This window comes from Dryobates pubescens, chromosome 5 (assembly GCF_014839835.1).
Source record: "Dryobates pubescens isolate bDryPub1 chromosome 5, bDryPub1.pri, whole genome shotgun sequence".
Classification (NCBI taxonomy): Eukaryota; Metazoa; Chordata; class Aves; order Piciformes; family Picidae; genus Dryobates; species Dryobates pubescens.
The window spans coordinates 534,724-550,726 of record NC_071616.1 but is presented as its reverse complement, the minus strand read 5'-3'; the positions used below and the strand labels follow the sequence as shown (position 1 = coordinate 550,726).

The following is a 16,003-nucleotide window of genomic DNA, read 5'->3' as shown; positions in this document are numbered from 1 at the left end:
GAATTGAATTGAATTGAATTGACCAGGTTGGAAAAGTCCTTTGAGATCATCAAGTCCAACCTCTCACCCAACACCATCTGATCAACTAAACCATGGCACCAAGTGCCTCAGCCAGGCTCTTCCTAAACACCTCCAGGGATGGGGACTCCACCACCTCCCTGGGCAGCACATCCCAATGGCCAATCTCTCGGGCTGGGAATAACTTCTTCCTCACCTCCAGCCTAAACCTCCCCTGGCACAGCTTGAGCCTGTGCCCTCTTGTTCTGGTGCTGCTTGCCTAGCAGAAGAGACCAACCCCTACCTGGCTACAACCTCCCTTCAGGAAGTTGGAGAGAGCAATAAAGTCTCCCCTGATCCTTCTCTTCTCCAGGCTAAGCAACCTCAGCTCCCTCAGCCTCTCCTCCCAGGGCTGTGCTCCAGACCCCTCCCCAGCTTTGTTGCCCTTCTCTGGACACCTTCAAGTCTCTCAATGTCCTTCTTAAACTGAGGGGCCCAGAACTGGACACAGGACTCAAGGTGTGGCCTGACCAGTGTTGAGCACAGGGCACAATGACTTCCCTGCTCCTGCTGGCCACACTCTTCCTGATGCAGATCAGGATTAATGCCTCCTGCATGGGAGAATTTAATCTGTCACAAACCTGGGGGCCTGGAGGAGGGCAGAGAAGATCTTTTCTTTAAGTGGACCAAGTTGTGCTGGCCCAGTTTTCTATCAGGGTCTAGGAAGAGCAGCAGCAATTTGCCTTTTTGTGTGTGTGTGTGGCTTAAAAAGGAAAATGGAAGGGAGAAAGGCATCTCTGTGGGTCAGGAGTGGCCTTTCAGGGCAGTTGTTGTCAGCAGGGGTTTGAGATGCCTTCAGCCTGTTAGCAAGGCAGAAATGGTTTCATCATGACATTATTTGTAAGTCATGCTCTTGGCATCGGCTGTGAGTGTATTCCTCAAAGCCCAGAGCACTCCTGCATGTGGGAACCTGGTGGGAAGGTATCTCCTGGGCTTCAGCTCTGCCATGAAATGGTTTTAAGTGCTACATAAGAGGTCAGATCACACCTTCAGACCTGGGAGGAAGCAAAAGGACCTGGCAGCCGTCATTATCTCGTGCTAGCCCCTGTTGCCTTGTTCAGGTAAGGAATGAGCTCTTCTGTGTAATGAGCTCCTCAGGGTCTTGCAGGAAATACAAATGGAGATAGGATGGTGTCATTCCAATTAAAGAGTGACTGTGCTGAGGATGTGCTGGTGTTTTGCAGGCAGAATTGGATCAAGGAGCCTTGAAGACCATGGAGGGAGACTGTCTGAGCTGCATGAAGTACCTGATGTTTCTTTTCAATTTCTTTATCTTTGTAAGTATTTAGAACCCACTCTCTCGCCTAAATCCTTCTGTTCCCAACAGCCTGCTGCTCCCCAGCAGGAGAGGCTGTAATTTGGTGAAGCTGCCACAGTACAGAGTATCCCCTCAGCTCTGCTCTGGCAGTCACCCAGGGGGTTGCAGCATGCAGAGATGCTCAGACATGGAGCAAACCAGCACAGTGAGCCCTGTTCCATCCCCTCAGCTCTGCTCTGGCAGTCACCCAGGGGGTTGCAGCATCCAGAGATGCTCAGACATGGAGCAAACCAGCACAGTGAGCCCTGTTGTCTGAGTCACTCCTGTCCCTGGCAAGGGAAAGCTGTAACTAGTGGTGTACATGGTCTGTCCTTGAATGGCAGAAGAGGTTGATTTCTAGCTCTGGGTGCCTCATGAGGAAACACAACTATTTCATGTACTCTGAGATTATGGCTTCATTTCACCAGAGCTGCAAGGAAGCTGGGGATGGGCTGTTTCCAGGGGCTTGGGGCAACGGTTTGAAACAAGAGCAGGGTAGGTTTAGGCTGGACATCAGGAGGAACTTCTGCACAATGAAGGTGGTGAGACACTGGAACAGGTTGCCCAGAGAGGTGGTGGAGCCCCATGACTGGAGTGAAGCTTGATGCTTGATGGGGGCTTGAGTAACCTGATCTAGTTGGGGGTGTTCCTGCTGACTGCAGGGGGGTTGGACACAGAATCACAGAATCAACCAGGGTGGAAAAGACCTCAGAGATCGTCAAGTCCAACCTATTACCTAATACCTAACACCTCCTAACAACTAAACCATGGCTCTAAGTGCCACATCCAGACCCCTCTTGAACACCTCCAGGGATGGGGACTCCACCACCTCCCTGGGCAGCACATCCCAAGGGCCAATCTCTCTTGCTGGGAAGAACTTTCTCCTCACCTGCAGCCTAAACTTACCCTGGCACAGCTTGAGACTGTGTCCTCAGAGGTGGCAGCATTAAGGGGGTAAGACTAAGGAGTTGGTAGAGTGAGCTGCCAAGGAAGAAAGATGCCTTTGCTGCAAATGGTTCCCTTAGTGAGCCCAAGCAAGCTCTTACAAGTAGCTTGTTGCCTTCTCAGTAGGGAATGCCTGGCACAGAGAGACACAAGGTCTTTAATCTTTGATCAAATGGTGGCTCTATGAGTTAGGAACTGGCTGGAGGCTGAGCCCAGAGAGTGGTGGTGAATGGTGCCACAGCCAGCTGGCAGCCAGGCACCAGTGGTGTGCCCCAGGGAGCAGTGCTGGGCCCCAGCCTGTTCAATATCTTTATGATCTGGACAAGGGCATTGAGTCCATCAGCAGTAAATTTGCTGATGACACCAAGCTGGGGGCAGGAGTTAGGGTAGAATAGAATAGAATAGAATAGAATAGACCAGGTTGGAAGAGACCTTCAAGATCATTGTGTCCAACCTATCATCCAACACCACCTCAACAACTAACCCATGGCACCAAGCACCCTATCAAGTCTCCTCCTGAACACTTCCAGGGATGGGGACTTCACCACCTCCCCGGGCAGCCCATTCCAACTGTCTTTTCCAACTGTATTGATTCTCTGATTCTCTGAAGCCATTGTTTTCCTGCAGCACTTGGTTGATGCTGACCTCTCTCCCTCCCTCTTCCTCTCCTTGTGCTGTGCCAGCTGGGAGGAGCCTGCCTGCTGGGTGTTGGGATCTGGGTCATGGTGGACCCCACAGGATTTCGGGAGATCGTGGCTGCCAACCCCCTGCTCTTCACAGGAGCCTACATCATGTTGGCCATGGGAGCGCTGCTCTTCCTGCTGGGCTTCCTGGGCTGCTGCGGTGCCATCCGGGAGAACAAATGCCTCCTGCTCTTTGTAAGTGTCCTCATGTGTCAGGTTACAGCCAGCCCAGGAGGGGGCTGGGCCGAGAAGCACCTAGCCCCAGGGTGGGCAGAGAAAGCTGACTGTGGTAGCTTCAGGCTGTGCCTTTGAAAGTTTTCAGGGGTGTTGAACAGAAAAGCAGTAAAATGGGAAAGATGTAGGGGGGTTGGACCAGATGATCTTTAAAGGTCCCTTTCAACCCAATGCATTCTGTGATTCTAACTAAATCACTCCTGGGTGCAAAAAGGAGAACAAAGATAGTTCTAAACAGTCCCCATGGAGAGATCTCTACCATAAGAGCTTGCTCCCAAAGCACTGGGTGAATGTTGTAGGCACTGTGTGTTCTGTACACATCCATGGCATTCCACTGCAGGCTGCAGCTTTACCTGCAAGCACAGCTTGCATTTGCTTCCAGCTGAGCTGGTATGGAAGAATTAATGTTGGGGGGGGTGGGGGAGAGTGCGACCAGGTGGGCAGAGAGACTTGGTGCCCCCTCCCAGGTCAGGGTCTCTTCCACTCCCCCTTCCTGTCCACCAAGTCTGTTTAAGGGGAGCCATTTTCCTGTGCTCTTCCTCTTGCTCCTGCCCCTCACCTGCCCAGCAGACCCTTTGTGGTGAGGTCTGCTCCATGCTGCATCCAAACTCTTAAGGACTCCACCAAAAGAGGATCCACATTTACATCAAGACAATCCTATGCCAGCTGGGCCTGGGATTGTGTATTTTTCATGCCTTTACCCTTTCTCCTTCTCCCTTTGTCACTTCCCTTTTACTTAGATGCCTTATACATGTTAAACTTGACTTGTTAACTTGTTGACTTTAACCTTGACAAGTTAAATTTGACTTTTTTACTCTCAGTTCGATTCTGGGCTGCTTTCCTTCGTGATTTTTACCTCTTTTCTCCTTCTGCCTAATTTGCTTTTTCTCTGCTGGGAAGAAAGGAGAGGGAAGGCAACCTGAATCTGTCCTATTTGGGCTTTTGGACTCTGGGAAAGCTTAAACCACACCACCTCACCAACCCTCTCCTGGCCTCTCAAGCTGTGCCAGGAGAGGTTTAGACTGGATGTTGGGAAGAAATTCTCAGGGGAGACCTTCTTGCTGTCTACAGCTACCTGAAGGGAGGTTGTAGACAGGTGGGGGTTGGTCTCTCCTCCCAGGCACCCAGCACCAGAACAAGAGGGCACAGGCTCAAGCTGTGCCAGGGGAGGTTTAGGCTGGGTGTTAGAAAGAAGTTCTCCCCAGCAAGAGAGATTGGCCATGGGGATATGCTGCCCAAGGAGGTGGTGGAGTCCCCAATCCTGGAGGTGTTTAGGAAGAGCCTGGCTGAGGCACTTGGAGCCATGGTTTAGTTGATCAGATGGTGTTGGGTGATAGGTTGGACTTGATGATCTCAAAGGTCTCTTCCAACCTGGTCTATTCTATTCTATTCTATTCTTGATGGTGCTTCCCAAGGATGGGGGTGAGTGCAGAGAGGATGTTCTGATAGAGATGCAAAGAATGTGCTCTTTCCCTACAGCAATTTTCAGCCCAGTGGATTCTGGGAGTGTCCTCTGACCTTCTTAAGCTTTTTTCCTAAACTCTCCTCTTTGTTTAGGTTGGGTTCTTCTGCTTTCAATAAGTCACCAGAGATGGTTCTCTCTTGGCTACACAAACCTCACTGCTCCTACTTGTGGTGGATTCATTCCTCGGTGCTTCCTAACAAAGCAAAGTTGTCAGCAGAAGTGTCCAGCACTGCTTGGTAGCCATTTGTTGCAGCTCTTGGCTACTGCTCTGCTCCAAAACTGAAGCAGCTTTATTTTGAATAGAGAATACAGAATTAACCAGGTTGGAAAAGGCCTTCGAGATCATCCAGTCCAACCTCTCACCCAACACCATCTGATCAACTAAACCATGGTACCAAGTGCCTCAGCCAGGCTCTTCCTAAACACCTCCAGGGATGGTGACTCCACCACCTCCCTGGGCAGCACATTCCAATGGCCAATCTCTCTTGCTGGGGAGAACTTCTTCCTAACATCCAGCCTAAACCTCCCCTGGCACAGCTTGAGACTGTGTCCTCTTGTTCTGGTGCTGGGTGCCTGGGAGAAGAGACCAACCCCCACCTGTCTACAACCTCCCTTCAGGGAGTTGGAGAGAGCAAGAAGGTCTCCCCTGAGCCTCCTCTTCTGCAGGCTAAGCAACCCCAGCTCCCTCAGCCTCTCCTCACAGGGCTGTGCTCCAGACCGCTCCCCAGCTTTCTTGCCCTTCTCTGGACACCTCTGAGTGTCTCAATGTCCTTCTTAAATTGTGGAGCCCAGAACTGGACACAGGCCTCAAGGTGTGGCCTAAGCAGTGCTGAGCACAGGGCACAATGACCTCCCTGCTCCTGCTGGCCACACTCTTCCTGATGCAGGCCAGGATGCCCTTGGCCTTCTTGGCCACCTGGGCACACTGCTGGCTCATGTTCTGCCTCCTATCAACCAGCACCCCCAGGTCCCTCTCTGCCTGGCTGCTCTTAGCCACTCTGATCCCAGCCGGTAGCTCTGCCTGGGGTTGTTGTGGCCAGTGTGGCCTTTCATTTCTCCCTCTGGGTCTGTTGGGGCTTTGGAGGGGTTTTGTTTGTTCTTGACATCTTGCTCTTGCAATGTTTTGTTGTGACTGTATCTCATACAGCTGCTTAACAGTGCTACAGAGGCTCATCTCTGACCTCAAACAAAGTGCAAAGTCCTCTTACTTGAATGCAAACCCTTTTTTCTCACCTGGAGATGAGCATGGCCTCACTGAGATAAAGCCTCTCTGGCCTTTGGCTCACCCCTTCAATTCACAGCCTGCAAACAAGAGCCCTTCTCTGGAAGCCATTATGGGTTTGATTTCTAGTGCCTGGCCTCAGAAGTAAATCAGAAACCCTAACCTATCACCTGTGAGGTTGTGGAGATCTGCCCACAGCAACCTCATAAAATGCTAGAGATCAAACCCAATAAGCCTGGGGTGACTTCAAAGGCTGTCCCTCTCTGACTGAGCACCTAGAAGTTATGTTTGATGAGGAATATTAATTGTCAGTGAACGAGGAGAGTTAATATTTCCATTTCAGACCGTCTCTGCTGCATACAGCTTGGGCACTTGGCTGGAGCTCTGGGCCCGGCTCCCTCCTGATTTAACATCACAGAGCTACCCCAGGGTTTGAGTGCTCCCTCCTAGTGTTTTAGTTATACTCCAGCGCACTCAATTTTGTGGTTATTGCGTCTCTGATTCTCAGAAGTACTTCTAAGCCCTGCTGCTTTATTTCCTTTCCTTTTATTATTTTATTTTGTACTTGGAATGTGAGAAATATATGAGCTGGAAGTAATGCCCTTGACTGGGAGAAGCTCTGCAAGTCATTACTGCATGAGGAATTAGTGCTCCACTTTGATCAGGTCTTCCAGGCCTTCTAGTATCAAAGTCAGCTCTGGTATCAAAGTCAGCTCTGATAAACCACCTGCCGGCACTGAAGCACCTGGATGAGCATCTCTGCTGATGCCAAGTGAGGAGAGAGAGATGTTGCTCATTCCTGCTTTCTGGGGAGCCACGCCAGCTGGTGTGGAAATGCAGCTGGGAAACCACAAGCCTGGTGGGGCTAAGTTTTAGGCCTTGAGAAGGCAAACCCTTCGTGATGGTGCTCCAGAGAGCTTGGGAGCGCCTTGTAAAGGCAGTGTTAGGCTGATGGAGGGTGGGGGCACCTGGGGAGAAGGTGCTAGATCAAATCAAGTCCACTTCCCAAAGTCATTAAAGAATTGATGAGGCAGAGAGCTGCCTGAGTGAGAGCTCCCAGCGATGCATAATGTATGTCTGAAGCTTTTACTGCAAATGTAAACAGGAATTAAAAGGGACAAAGATGCACAACTGCAGCTCCTCTGGTTTCTGCCTTCTGTCTTTGCAAGGACTTTTATTTTCCAGCAAGCCACTTGTCATTTGGTCACCACCCAGCCCTGGGGAGCCAAACGTGTGGTGTTCAGCACAAGGCTGTGAAGCGTCTTGAGACTCCCCCAGCCTTTGGACTTGGCTCACAAAAAGCAATGAACATTGGCCTGCAAATCAGACATTGAACAACTTCTGGGCTGTGCTAAAGACTCTCTGCCTGCAAAGGAGTGCCATGAAAATCAGACTCCAAAGTGCTGTTGAGCATCCAATGCTGCACCACGGGCCTGAATGCAGCCCTGCAAGAGGAGCAGTCTGTGTCAGCTGTGTTTGGCTTAGGTCTGAGTGTAGGCATCCTGATTTGGACTCTTGTAAAGCAGATGCAGTAGGCCATGACAATTCTCAGCATGAAAACATGGATCCCTTGGGTTAAAGGGGGTTAGGGGACTGGAGATGAGGATAGGTTGAGAAACTTGGAACTGTGGAAGGGACTGTGTGAGGCCACAGCTGGAGTGCTGGGGCCAGTTCTGGGATCCCCAGTTCAAGAGGGATAGGGAACTGCTGGAGAGAGATCAGCAGAGGCTACAAAGATGCTGAGGGGCCTGGAGCAGCTCTGTGAGGAGGAAAAGCTGAGAGAGCCCTGGGGCTGTTGAGCCTGGAGAAGAGCAGCCCCAGAGGGGATCTGAGCAATGCTCAGCAGGAGCCAGAGGATCGGTGGGGGGCAAGAGGCTGGGGCCAGACTTTGCAGTGGTGCTCAGTGACAGGACAAGGGGCAGTGAGCACAAACTGGAACACAGGAGGTTTCATCTCAACGTGAGGAGAAACTTAATTGCTGTGAGGGTGCTGGAGGCCTGGAGCAGGCTGCCCAAAGAGGTTGTGGAGTCTCCTTGTCTGGAGAGATTCCAACCCCCCCGGCCGTTGTGATCCTGGGCACCCTGCCGTGGGTAACCCTGCTTGAGCAGGGGGTTTGGACTGGGTGATCCCCAGAGGTGCCTTCCAAACTCCCCATTCTTTGTGATTCTGTGTGAGGGGCAGGTGCTGCTCTTTTTGAGCAGCATCACTGAAACTGGAATGGTGAGTGTGAGCTGTGAAATAAGAAGTTTGAGGACACTTTTGATAAAGCATCAACAGGAGGTGAGGTAGGACTCTGGACTAATGTGCATGCCCCCACACCTCAGAATGTTCACCTTGGATGTGGAGCGTGCCCATGGTCAGGTGCTGGGCCTCAAGCATCAATTTGGATGCGAGGCTGCAGTGTCCCAGGCAGTAACCAGCTGGCTGCTGAGTCCTCTCATGTATCAGTAATCAGTTTAATTTGGGGAGGCAAACCATAGCAAGCAGATACTGAGTCTCCTTAGAATGCAGAATGAGGGTGTGGCCGTTTGAGGCTGTGCCTTTAAGAAAGGGGCACACTGGCTAAATGTTTATAAAATATTTTGGTAGTCTAAACGAATTTCATTGGCCAAGGAGGTGGGAGGTCAGATTGGACCCGGGGGAGCTGGGAACTTTCTCTCAGTCTTCCTTCCTTCGCTGTCCCTTTCGGCTGGATCTGCTTCTGGGATTCTGGCCAACTAAGATAAGAACTAACTCCCTGTGCATAGGCCTCTGTCTGCTGTGCTAACTCCCTTTTCTTCTCATCTTCTACCTCTTTGGGGGAGAAGGGAGGTAGTGGGGTGAAGAGGGCACAGGGGGAAGCCCCCTCTGTGGGGGGTCTGGTTTCTGGTTGAGTTCATTTGCTGTATATTCCTGTATATATTGTAAAATCCCTGTATTTGTTGTGTTACATAGAATCTGTTTCCTTGTAAAATATACTCTCATTTCTCCGACTGGGTTTAGCCGTGGTCTCTTTCTCAGTGGGGGAGGGAAAGCAGAGCCTTTCCTTTCAAACCACCACAGAGGGCAAATCCCGAAACGCTGCTGATCCATCTTCTTGTTCCCACCAGCCCTTGTAGTTGCTGGTGGCTTGCTTACAGTAATGGTTACAAATCTGCAGTGCAAAGTGTTTGATGTGTGTGTGAATCCATTTGGGAATGATAATGAAGGCTATCAGAGAGAGAACCTGGGAATGGCTTCTACCACTTCTGCACAGACCTTGTGCTGGAGCTTGGGTGAGCATTGTATCTCCTGGTAATCAGTAAATTAAATGCAATTAACAGGGTGATGGGATTAATCACTTCATCACCACCTTAGACCTCTTCCTGACTATGCAGAGGTCCCTTGATGGATGATGATGTGAATTTGCAAAGCAGCCTTCATTCTCATCACTTGTTCTTTGCCCTCCTGTGGTGAAATTAAGCACAAAGCAGGCTTTGAGCAGGGAAGAGAGAAGCCACACAGAAAGCTCCAGCAGAAAGAATAAATTAGAGGAGTGCAGGCAGTCCAGCAAAAGCAAGCAACAGTGTTCTGGTAGCAACCCAAGTCCCTGCCCATCCAACTCTTCCTCTGAGGCCAGACTTTAATTCTGTTGTTTCCACTGCAGAAGCAGGAGGATAAATGGGACAGAGTGTTGTGTGCACTTTCCCAGTGGGGAGAAATCACTCACAGCTCTGCTTCTTGACAGGAACCAGCGTTCTGCCTACTCTGAGCAGGTAGTTGGAATTCCTTGCCCATTGCTCAAGTGCACAGCATGCAGCCCTTCGGATGCTGCTGCTAAGTGATGGCTTGGGGATCACCACAGCACTTTAACAAATAGGATACAGAATACAGAGTTAACCAGGTTGGAAAAGACCTTTGAGATCAGCAAGTCCAACCTGTCACACAACACCATCTGATCAACTCAACCATGGCACCAAGTGCCTCAGCCAGGCTCTTCTTAAACACCTCCAGGGATGGGGACTCCACCACCTCCCTGGGCAGCACATCCCAAGGGCCAATCTCTCTCTATGAAGAACTTTCTTCTCGCCTCCAGCCTAAACCTCCCCTGGCACAGCTTGAGACTGTGTCCTCTTGTTCTGGTGCTGCTTGCCTGGGAGGAGATACCAACCCCCACCTGGCTACAACCTCCCTTCAGGGAGTTGGAGAGAGCAAGAAGGTCTCCCCTGAGCCTCCTCTTCTCCAGGCTAAGCAACCCCAGCTCCCTCAGCCTCTCCTCCCAGGGCTGTGCTCCAGACCCCTCCCCAGCTTTGTTGCCCTTCTCTGGACACCTTCCAGGCCAGGATGCCATGGGCCTTCTTGGCCACCTGGACACACTGCAGGCTCATGTTCAGCTGCTGTCAACCGTTAACCCCCAGGGCCCTTTCTGCCCGGCCACTCTTCACCCACTCTTGCCCCCAGCCTGTAGCACCACATGGGGTTGTTGTTCCTGTTGGTCCCTGTGTCCCACAGCTAATGGTATGGTTTATTTTGTACCTTCTCTCTTCCAGTTCTTCATGTTCATCCTGTTGATCTTCCTGGCAGAGCTGTCTGCTGCGATCCTGGCTTTTATCTTCAGAGAAAACGTGAGTATCCGAGGGTGGGCGAATGCTGAGCCCTGGTGGGACTGTACCCAGCTGCAGGACGGTGTTAGGTGGTGGCTGATGTGTTTGTAGAGCCATTGTTTTTTCTGTTGGAGATACCATCAAACACATTTAATTACCACCCACAGTCTGGGGAAGCACCAGCATGCCCGTGGCTGCTGATGCGTGCAGGGTGGATGCTCTATGAGCCCAGGAGATGCACACTCAGGGGGCTGCTTAACTCTGGACTTGTTGGAGCCTTCCTGGTTCTTTTGCAGCCCAACCAGCTGCAGATCCCATCAGAGAGAAGTTTCATAACCAAGTCTCACCGAGATTAAAAGCTGCTCTTCTCTTTTTTCAATGTAGCCTGTGTTCAGTGGGACTATTGATGGTGCAACCTTCTGTTTCCACCAGCAGAGCCAAAAACTCCCTTCTGCAGCTTCTTATTGTGTTCCTTCTTGACTTGCCATGTTCTGCTGCTGGCTAGATGCCTCTCAATGTTGCTTGTAAAATATCCTTCCTGACCTGCCCTCAGCAAGTCTCCCCATATCCTATTTTGTGTCCATAACAGATCCTTTGCAACCCAAACAGATTGCCCAGAGAAGCTGTGGAGGCTCTGACCCGTGTTCAAAGACAAGTCGGATGGAGCCTTTAGCAACTTGGTCTGGTTGACCCCACCCATAGCATGGGGGTTGGATCTAGGTGGCCTTTTGGATCTGTTGTAGTGTGATGGTTTAACCCACCATCATCAACAAAAACTCAGCTGAGCACAGTGGGAGAAGTGAATGGAGCAACAATGGAATGCAGTGAATCTATACAAAACACACAGGATTTACAACATTATACAAGGGTCTGCAAAAAGAAAACAGCACAGAAATCCTCCTTGGAAGAAGGATTCCACCTTGCCTCCCCCCAGCCTCTCTCCCATCCCTTTTTCCCCTGTTAATTAGAAGAAAAGAGAAGAAGAGAGAAAAAAAAAAATGTTAGGGGAATTTCAGTTAGCTCAAAGTGTTGTTAAGAAGTTAGTTTTGCTTATCTTGAGTTTGCTGAGAAGTGGCCTCTCTCTGTCCAGGACAGCATGCGTGCCAAGAGAAAGACAGAAGACAGAGTGACTGAGAGAAAGGAATGTGAGAGCTATTGCTATGCTACATCTCACATCTGACCAATGAAATTCCTTTAGAATTAATCTTTGTTTCCCTTATTACACTCAAACATTCAGCTAGAGAATTCTGCAGCTACCCTTTTCTTAAAGGCACAGCCTAAATTGTCACAGGATCTAGGTGGCCTTTTGGGTCTAGGTGGCCTTTTGGGTCTAGGTGGCCTTTTGGGTCTAAGTGGCCTTTTGGGTCTAGGTGGCCTTTTGGATCTAGATGATCTTGAAGGTCCCTTCAAGCCAAACCATTCTGTGAGTCTATGAATCTAAGCTCCTGTGCAAATCAAATGGCTGCTGGCCAGACCTGGGTGACCACAGGGTGGGGAGGATGGGACCAAATGACTTCTAACAGGACTTTTTAATTGCATTTACTCTGCATGGCTCTAAGCCTTGGCAGGTGGAAGTCACACTTCAGCCAGGTTCACATTCTTGTTAATGTATTTTAGCTGCAGTGTGAAAGGTTATGGTGATGGTTTTGTGGTCATGGTGGTGTTGGGTTGATGGTTGGACTTGAGGATCTCAGAGGACTTTTCCAACCTTGATGATTCTATGATTACCCTGCTAACATGTTGCTGGTCCTTCTCTCCATGGTTTCATGTGATGCAGCCTTTTGCTGCTGTGCATATTATACAGCCACCATCCCTCCCCTGCACTAGCAGTAAGCTTTTAGTACACCAGTAGTAAGCCCAGCCTCAGCTGTTTCTCCTACCACAGCTCCACAGATTGCATTGGGTTGGTAAGGGACTCTCAAAGGCTCCCAACCCTTCTCCAACGCTCCCTGCAGTCAGCAGGGACACCTCTAACCAGGTCAGGCTGCCCAGGGCCACATTAAGTCTGATCTTGAATGTCTCCAAGGACTCTCAAACCCATCCCTGGGCAACCTGTTGCAGCATTTTATCCCTCTCATTGTGCAGAACTTCCTGATGTCCAACCTAAATCTACCCTACTCCAGTTCCAAACCATTGTCCCTCATCCTGCCACTACAGATACTGAAATGCAGTTATGAGGTCTCCCTGAAGCTTTCTTTCCTGCAGGCTGAGCAGCCCCAATTCTTTCAGCCTGTCCTCACAGGGGAGCTGTTCCAGCCCTCTGACATTCTTTGTGGGTTCCTCTGGACCTTCTTCATCAGGTCCATGTCCTTGCTCTGTTGAGGGCCCCAGAGCTGGACTCAGTACTCCAGGTGAGGTCTCAGCAGAGCAGAGTGAAATAGCAGAATCGCTCCTGCTGGCCACACTTCTTTTGAGGCAGCCCAGCATCAAAACCAGCAAAGCTTGGTGCAGTTCTTTCATATTCTCACCTGTAGACCCTGGCTACAGTCAGCCCATCTTTGAACTGTGACTGTGAGTGATGGCTGGGAAGAAAACAACCAACATTGGCCAGTAGAACTGATCAGTGCTGACTTTATTTAGTCACTTCAAGTAGTAAGAGAACATAGAGCAGAGCCCCTGTGCTGAGCGTGCCAGGAATGTGGCATGAGCATAGCAGGGCCACAGAAAATGGTGATTCTCTTCAGCCAGGATCTATTTTCAGTTGTATTCATATCAAAACATTTGGATGAGCAAAGAATCAGGACTTGGGAGGCTCACAGCAAGGCAATGTGGTGTTTGTGCAGTAGGATGCTCTTAGGAGTTAGTGAGAGGTGAGGATTGTTTTTCTTGCCTTGTATTAATGATTCAGGAAGGGGAGGTCCTGCCGGGCCAACCCTGACCAACCTGATCTTCTATGCCCAGGTGAGTGCCTGGTGGCTGTGGGGCAGGCTGTGGATGGAGTCTGCCTGCACTTCAGCAAGGCCTTGGACACCATCCCCCATAGCAAACTGCTGGCCAAGCTGTCAGCCCCTGGCTTGGACAGCAGCTCTCTGAGCTGGGTTAGGAACTGGCTGGAGGCTGAGACCAGAGAGTGGTGGTGAATGGTGCCACAGCCAGCTGGCAGCCAGGCACCAGTGGTGTGCCCCAGGGGTCAGTGCTGGGCCCCATCCTATTCAATATCTTGATTGATGATCTGGAGGAGGGCATTGAGTCCATCATCAGTAAATGTGCAGATGACAGCAAGCTGGGGGCAGGATTTGATCTGTTAGAGGGTGGAGAGGCTCTGCAGAGGGACCTGGACAGGCTGGGCAGATGGGCAGAGGCCAACACGGTGGCATTCAACAAGTCCAAGTGCCAGGGGCTGCACATTGGCCACAGCAACCCCAGGCAGTGCTACAGGCTGGGGTCAGAGTGGCTGAGAGCAGCCAGGCAGAAAGGGACCTGGGGGTAGTGGTTGACAGCAGCTGAACATGAGCCAGCAGTGTGCCCAGGTGGCCAAGAAGGCCAAGGGCCTCCTGGCCTGCATCAGGAAGAGTGTGGCCAGCAGGAGCAGGGAAGTCCTTGTGCCCTGTGCTCAGCACTGGTTAGGCCACACCTTGAGTCCTGTGTCCAGTTCTGGGCTCCTCAGTTTAAGAAGGACATTGAGAGACTTGAAGGTGTCCAGAGAAGGGCAACAAAGCTGGGGAGGGGTCTGGAGCACAGCCCTGGGAGGAGAGGCTGAGGGAGCTGGGGTTGCTTAGCCTGGAGAAGAGGAGGCTCAGGGGAGACCTTCTTGCTGTCTTTGACTCCCTGAAGGGAGGGTGTAGCCAGGTGGGGGTTGGTCTCTTCTGCTAGGCAGCCAGCACCAGAACAAGAGGACACAGTCTCAAGCTATGCCAGGGGAGGTTTATGCTGGAGGTTAGGAGAAAGTTCATCCCAGAGAGAGTCATTGGCCATTGGGATGTGCTGCCCAGGGAGGTGGTGGAGTCCCCAACCCTGGAGGTGTTCGAGGGGCTTGGATATGGCACTTGGAGCCATGGTTTAGTTGTCAGGAGGTGTTGGGTGACAGCTTGGACTTGATGATCTCTGAGGTCTCTTCCAACCTTATTGATTCTATGATTCTATGATAAACTGCTGGTCATTTGTCTTTGCCTCAGATCTGATGGCAATGGGGATGGAACAATGCTCTGGTGATGGGACTGGGGGCTTCATTCCAGCTTGGGCATGGAGCCCCTGCCCTCATGGCAACAGCTGCTGCTCCATCATTAGGTTGCAGCATGGGGGGTCTGATGTGTTCTGGCCATTACAGCTGTGCTACTAAGGGAGGGTTTAGAGAATTCCTTTGGCTCAGCAGCAGATCTCACACGTAGACACTGCCCTGCAGACCCTGGTACAGGCTTCAGGACAGAGAGAGCACCAGCAGCTGCCTGCTCCCTCCTCCCATCTTCCCTGTGGGAAACTGGTTGAAAGTACCAGAAACCAGCCAGCATTGCTGCAAGTGCTGTGTGCAGGGTGACTGTGGGACTGGCTCTGCCCTCTTCCATGTCACCAGGAGCCTGCTTACATCTGGCTCTAAGCAATGCATTGGTATCTTCCAGTACTTTGCCAGCCTTTCAGTGATTCAAGGGGCTGATCAGAAAGCTGGGGACAGACTTCATCAGGGCCATCAGCAAATTAAGGTCAAGCTTAGGTGTGGTTTTCCCTGCACAAGGAGTTATTTCAGAATAGACTTTTCATCAGGGCCTCTTGGGACAGGACAACCCAAGGATTTGAACTGAAAGAGGGGATTTAGACTGGAGAGAAGGAAGAAATGCTTTACTCTGAATAGAATAGAATAGAATAGACCAGGTTGGAAAAGACCTTCAAGATCATCAAGTCCAACCTATCACCCAGCACCATCTGATCAACTAAACCATGGCACCAAGTGCCTCATCCAGGCTCTTCTTAAACAGCTCCAGGGATGAGGACTCCACCACCTCCCTGGGCAGCACATCCCAAGGGCCAATCTCTCTTGCTGGGAAGAAGGTCTCCCCTGAGCCTCCTCTTCTCCAGGCTAAGCAACCCCAGCTGCCTGTAATGGGTTGGGGCAGACCCCCTCCCCACCACGCACAGAAATAACGACTCAGACAAACTGATTGCAAAAGTAGTGGAGAGTTTAACTAGAGAACAGTGAGTGTGCACAAAAGGAAACATGGTGACAAGGAAGAAACCAAAGTAAACCCAGGAAGACCCCAAACCCCACCTGAGGGTGCATCCAAAACCCCCAGGGCTCCTCCTTCCCCCCCCTACTATTAGGCTGGTCTCAGATGGCCAGGCCTGAGACTGCCCATCCCCCAGTGGCCTTGGGCCCAATCAGGCCCATGGCCGGGAGGTCTCTCCCCCAGTTACCAAGTCTCGGAGAGGGAAGGAAAGAGGAAGTGCCAGACCCCACCGCAAAATTTATAGTGGTGCAAGGGATTATGGGAGAAATACCTAATTTCCTGTGCCCACCCACTGGGCTGGACTCTGGACACAGGAAACACCCCTGTAGCAGAGGGCACCCAGCCCAAACTACGACACTCCCTCAGCCTCTCCTCACAG

General features: G+C 51.1%; 1 protein-coding gene across 2 annotated transcripts in view; it reads left to right on the top strand.

Annotated features, from left to right (window-relative positions):
• Positions 1-16,003, top strand: part of TSPAN18 (tetraspanin 18) — a 186,784-nt gene that overhangs the window by 152,238 nt on the left and 18,543 nt on the right. For both annotated transcript variants that reach the window (XM_054162162.1, XM_054162163.1), the window contains 3 exons: positions 1,242-1,334; positions 2,983-3,177; positions 10,412-10,486. In XM_054162162.1, coding sequence (XP_054018137.1) covers positions 1,242-1,334; positions 2,983-3,177; positions 10,412-10,486 — 363 coding nt within the window. The remainder of the gene's footprint in view (positions 1-1,241; positions 1,335-2,982; positions 3,178-10,411; positions 10,487-16,003) is intronic.